Below are 6,000 nucleotides of genomic sequence, written 5' to 3' on the forward strand. Positions count from 1 at the left end.
TCCCCAACCCATGAGAGCCGTTATACAAACATTACTATGAGAGAATAAGTGATGGGTCAGGAATTACTGAATATTCATCACTGTGGACCTCCAGCCACTTGACCAGGACTTAATTAAAAGCTGCATGCCACTTTTAAAGTACCTTTCTATGGTATCAGAAACACTGCTGACCCCTCTAGATTTCTTCCTGTTGTGAAGATTCACAGGATACAAGAAAGACAAAGCTTTAACAAAGCTTGTTTCCTCTATTCAGTGGTCCAGTAATTCAGGGGGATGTATACAGGAATACATGGCAAAGATGTCCCAAAAAGATATTAAGGAAAAAGAAAAGCCCAAAATTCAAAACAGAGTGCTAACAACTCAGTCTGCTGTTCACTTTTATCAAATTTGACTTATATTTTGTGCTTACTAAAAGTTTGCGAAATAGAAGCTCTCATTTTCAAAGAGGAAATCCTTTAGATGGACAGGAAAGGTACTCAAGAGCTGATGCCTATAAAGACATAATTTTCTAACAAACTCATTCTTTACAAAATTTCTGTATTTACCCCAATGTGATTCGTAAGAGAGGAATTTCATTCATATATGCATATATATGTGTGTGTGTATACATATTCATTGCTTAAAATATTCACCAAACACTTTTAATTTGCAACTCAGACCTATAAAGATCTGTACTAATCCTATATAAATAATTTTCTTCCTCATCTGATAACTGTTGACAGAGTAGCACTACGTTTTCAGATATACTATTAACACAAACATTTTTGTTACCTAAGCGTTCTGAAAAAGAACTACTTGTGCTTTGAAACCAGAACCCCTAATTTTGATGAATGTATTCACCTTAAGTGAATTGGGTTTATTATGAAAAGAACAACAAAAAGTATCATTAATATTTTTATGTTGGCAAGAACATAACAGACACATACGCCTTCCATGATATAACCTTATATCATCAATCCAAAACAAACTGAGTACTCTTCCCCCAATGAGATTACTGTCTAGTGGCAAACAGATAGAAAATGTATACAAGACAGAATGTAAGTGCCTTAAAAGACACAGAGATTACATACTACAAAAGCATTCCCAAAGGGTGTTAGGTAACAAATGAAGTCTGTTATCAAATAAACACGGGAAATAAAGAAACATATTAAATAAATTTAAAAAGACAAAATAGTAATCACCATTGCCAGTCTCAAGAGAAGGTAGCATTTCCTAAGCATATTTGACCAGGGCATCCTGATTTGCATAGTATGTTGAAAATCTAATAATGTTCTGCAGACAGAGAGTGGGAATTGTTATCTTTAGGAGATTTAAAAAGAGAAGTTACTGTAAGCTAAGGGGCTCAAGAAAGACTTCATGTAAGAATTACTATCTACACTGGGCCCAGAAAGATATATAGGATTAAAACATCGTAAGAAGGGGTATTAGTGAAAAGTTCATTCCAGTCAAGAAGACAAAGGAAAAATGTATCTCCAACAAAATGAGAATAATGAGTGGTTCAAATTAAATATGACATAAGAAGCATGGAAATTGAGTTGTAGAAAAGATTTAGCAAGGATGCTCATAAAGTAGGTTTTGGTGCACCAAAAACTTTGGGAGTTTCATTGGTAGTTAAAAGAACAAGATAACCATATATCTGTGTTCACTTTGGACTTTACATATGTTGATCAGAGTTAAGTCCAGTGGCAACTACGCAAATCAAAAGACTGCAGTTTGGATGATAATTATATAATCACTTGGTAATTTTTCTAAGTTCTTATCTTTCAGATGTCCATAATAAATATGTACAAATTAAATTCTATAATGTCTGCAATAGGCTTCAAAATAATTCAGAAAGGGGTATAAATGAAAAAGATTGTCCATTATTTGATAGCTGTTGAAACTAGATAATAAATGCATGGGTGTTTTTTATATGACTTTTCTAGTTATATACATGTATGTGTTTCCCCAAATAAAAAGTTATTGTATATGGTCTTTACAGGAAAATAAATGGCATATCTGTGGCACTAAAAATGTAATTAAGATACAATATTTTTTGCCATAGCACATGTTTACATAATAAGCCAAATTATTGAATATTGAAGACATTTATATATTTAAAATACATTTAACCACTTTAAGATGGCTAAAAATATACTTTTTCCTTCCAGAACTTTCAATTTCGAATAGCAATAAAAACTAAGAAGAATACATCCTCTATTCTCTCTTCTGCTTAAAACTTTGTTTTCACTCTTATCTCCGTCACATGTTTTAATTGAGAAGTCATAGTAAAATTGGTAATATGAAATTGCTAAATTGCTTTCTTTGAAAATATGCCAACCTCTATACTGATTCTGTCAATGTATTTTTTCCAAGGCTTTATATATTTACATTTTGTTTCATCATACAGAAAATCTGTACGTTGGCCCAAATGAGGACTTGCCACAAATTCTATTACAAAATCTCAAACGCCAAAACTCCCACTGAAAAGCTGCAAATACTCTCAAATTACAAACACAAACAAAATTTTTAAAGGAAATTCTCCTTACAGTCTTATAGGTACATTTTTCCTTTGTCTTCTTGACTGGAATGGCCTTTTCACTAATACCCCTTTCTCCTTATGATGTTTAAATCCTATATATCTTTCTCGGCCCACTGTAGATAGTAATTCTTCACATGAAGTCTTCTTGACCCCCTTAGCTTACAGCAACTTCTCCTTTTAAATCTCCTAAAGATAACATTTCCCACTGTTTAAACTAAAATATGTTTATTTAACAGTATTGAAGGTTTTAAAACATTCTTTTAAAATGTAAGTACTTACTTGAAAAATATGTATTTTTTTTCACCTTTTGGTTAAATGACAGATACTTATGTTAGTAAAAACAAATTTTGCTCATATGTAAAGGTAAAATGTAGAAGATAAAAGTATGGTATGTTAAGCAATTTAACAACTGCTTTGAAAGCATGAAATAGCTACATGAAACTAAATCACAATTTCTCAAGGAGAGTATGTAAGGAGAAAGGTAACCTACAACAAAGCTATGAAGAAAATGTGTTAGAAAGTTGAAAATATATATCATACAATTATATTACTCAATGAGGACATCCACAGAATCACAATTACCAAAACTGAAAACATTAAATACTGTTGAGATATTTACAGTTAGTTTTCTGATTGTGTCAAGTAAGTTGTATAAACCCAAATGCATATCAAGGGGAAAAAAATTTGGTACATACTTGTGACAAAGAATTTCTTTGTGAAAGTACAGCTATCAAAGGCAGCAATTTTCTCCTGCAAGACTACGACAAGAATCCTAAAATTAGAAGTAAAAACAAAATACAGAAAGAAAAAAAGTGAATGTGAAATTCAGTAAGTGGAATCAGAAATGCATTATATCATCTAGATGAAAACAAATGCCTATTAATGCAATTTGAAAATTAAGCATTTCCTATAATATTTAGGCTAGGAATTTCTGCCTCTTAAAATGTAAAAATATAAACTAAAAAGAATCCTATATATAAGTAAGACAGAGTAGAAGACAAGTCATGAAAGAAAAAACTACCACCTCAAAAAATGTTTGTCTTTTAATGAAGTTTTGTTTTGGCCAGGTGTAGTGGCTCATGCCTATAATCCCAACATTCCTGGAGGCTGAGGCAGGAGGATCACTTGAGGCCAGGAGGTCAAGACCAGCCTGGGCAACATAGGAAGACCCTGTCTCTATAAAAAATAAAAATAAAATAAATTAGCCAGATGTGGTGGTATGAGCCTGTAGTCCTAGCTACTCAGGAGGCTGAAGCAGGAGGATCACTTGAGCCCGGGAGGTCAAGACTGCAGGAAGCTATGATTGTACCACTGCACTCTAGCCTGGGCAAGAGTGCAGTGGTACAATATATATATATCGTCTCTAAAAATATATATGCATAAAGTTTTGTTTTCATTTATTTTTGAATTGAGTAAATCTACATTAAGAATGGATAACATTAAGCACAGCACAGTGTTGCATGAGTGTGATCCCAGCTACTCAGGAGGCTGAGGCAGGAGGATCACTTGAGCCCAGGAGATTGAGACCAGCCTGGGCAACATAGTGAGGTGTTGTCTCGAAAAGAAATGGAAAAAAAAAAAGAATAAAAAAGATAGTAAATTGTTGGCTATCTACTAAAAGTGTTTCCCAGTGATGTTTTAGTCATGGTTTTAAACATAAAATGGATTTATGTAACCTATCACTTTAAGTCTAAATGACTGATACATATAAATCTAAGACAACTGCTACTCAGTGTAAACAGGTCATTTCTGATGACTCAATATAGTAAAATTCACTAAGAATCTGTAAAAGCAGTATTTTTCCCAATGCCCATGATTTATAAATAATTAGAAAATAATTTAGTTATAAACACATTATTAAAGCAAAATTTCTAAAATATATCCAAAACCACTACTTTATGTTGTGTTGTTCCTTTCAGGACATTAATATAAATAGCCAAGCTTAATATTTACTTCAAAAAATCAAATAAAGATAATTGTTAATAAATATTTAACAAAGTAATAGCTTATTTTTCCAACTTGGAGGCTGGTAAATCTGGGCAACAGATGCTAATATGAGTAAGAGAAAAACAAAAAAATGTATTATTTAATATGCGTGCTTTGTTAATCTTGTTCATTTTTTTTTTATTGTACTTTAGGTTCTGGGGTACATGTGTAGATCATGCAGGGCTGTTGCACAGGTACTTACATGGCAAGGTGGTTTGCTGCCTCCATCCCTCCATCACCTATATCTGGCATTTCTCCCCATGTTATCCCTCCCCAACCTCCCTATCACACACTGTCCCTTCCCTAGTCCTCCCCCAACAGACCCCAGTGTGTGATGCTCCCCTCCCTGTGTCCATGTGTTCTCATTGTTTAACACCTGCCTATGAGTGAGAACATGTGGTGTTTGATTTTTTTGTTCTTGTGTCAGTTTGCTGAGAATGATGGTTTCCAGATTCATCCATGTCCCTACAAAGGACACGAACTCATCATTTTTTATGGCTGTGTAGTATTCCATGGTGTATATGTGCAACATTTTCCTTGTCCAGTCTGTCATTGATGGGCATTTGGGTTGGGTCCAGGTCTTTGCTATTGTAAACAGTGTTGCAATGAACATACGTGTGCATGTGACTTTATAACAGAACGATTTATAATCCTTTGGGAATGTACCCAGTAATGGGATTGCTGGGTCAAATGGAATTTCTATTTCTAGAGCCTTGAGGAATTGCCACTCCCAGGAGTGTAAATTAGCTCAACCATTGTGGAAGATACTGCGGCAATTTTGTTCATTTTTAAAAACAGAACAATTTAATTTACTGATGCAGAATAATTCTAATGAGTGACTACTGTTAAATCCTTGTGATTTTTTTTTTTCTAGCTGGGGCTGTTAAAAACTTTTCTAGGCCGGGCGTGTTGGCTCACGCCTGTAATCCCAACACTTTGGGAGGCCAAGGCGGGAAGATTTAGATGAGGTATCTAAGGGCTAATGATCAAGACATTTACCATCCTAGGGCTTCAGTTTGCTCAAATGGAAAAGGAAAGTGCTAAGTGATAGAAGAGTCTTAAGGTTCCTTTCTCCTCTAATGTTCTGTGATTAATTTGTCATTAGCACTAGAAGTCAGATAGAAGTTCAAGATAGATTTGAATATTTTCCCAGCAACTAAATGAAATAAATGTTAAGGATAAAAATCAGTCTAGTCCCTATTTTAGTGCCATTGTGAAGTATGAAGGAATAAAAAATATTTTAAATCATTTTTTATAGTTCAGGAACATGATCTTCAAAAGTTTTGGTGGGTTCGTAAAGCAAAATTACATTTCACATCATAAAGCAGCATATACATCATACATATAAAAAGCTGTATTAGGCCGGGCGCAGTGGCTCACGCCTGTAATCCCAGTACTTTGGGAGGCCGAGGCGGATGGATCATGAGGTCAAGAGATTAAGACCATCCTGGTCAACATGGTGAAACCCCGTCTCTACTAAAAATACAAAAAAT

General features: G+C 34.0%; 1 protein-coding gene across 7 annotated transcripts in view; it reads right to left on the reverse strand.

The window, feature by feature from the left end:
* The window catches only part of BCAS3 (BCAS3 microtubule associated cell migration factor), a 679,070-nt gene that overhangs the window by 492,145 nt on the left and 180,925 nt on the right, over nucleotides 1-6,000 (reverse strand). For all 7 annotated transcript variants that reach the window (XM_017539912.2, XM_017539911.2, XM_017539919.2 and 4 more), the window contains exon 9: nucleotides 3,217-3,293. In XM_017539912.2, the coding sequence (XP_017395401.1) occupies nucleotides 3,217-3,293 (77 nt within the window). The remainder of the gene's footprint in view (nucleotides 1-3,216; nucleotides 3,294-6,000) is intronic.

Source organism: Cebus imitator, unplaced genomic scaffold, assembly GCF_001604975.1.
Source record: "Cebus imitator isolate Cc_AM_T3 unplaced genomic scaffold, Cebus_imitator-1.0 Scaffold121, whole genome shotgun sequence".
In the NCBI taxonomy this organism is placed as follows: Eukaryota; Metazoa; Chordata; class Mammalia; order Primates; family Cebidae; genus Cebus; species Cebus imitator.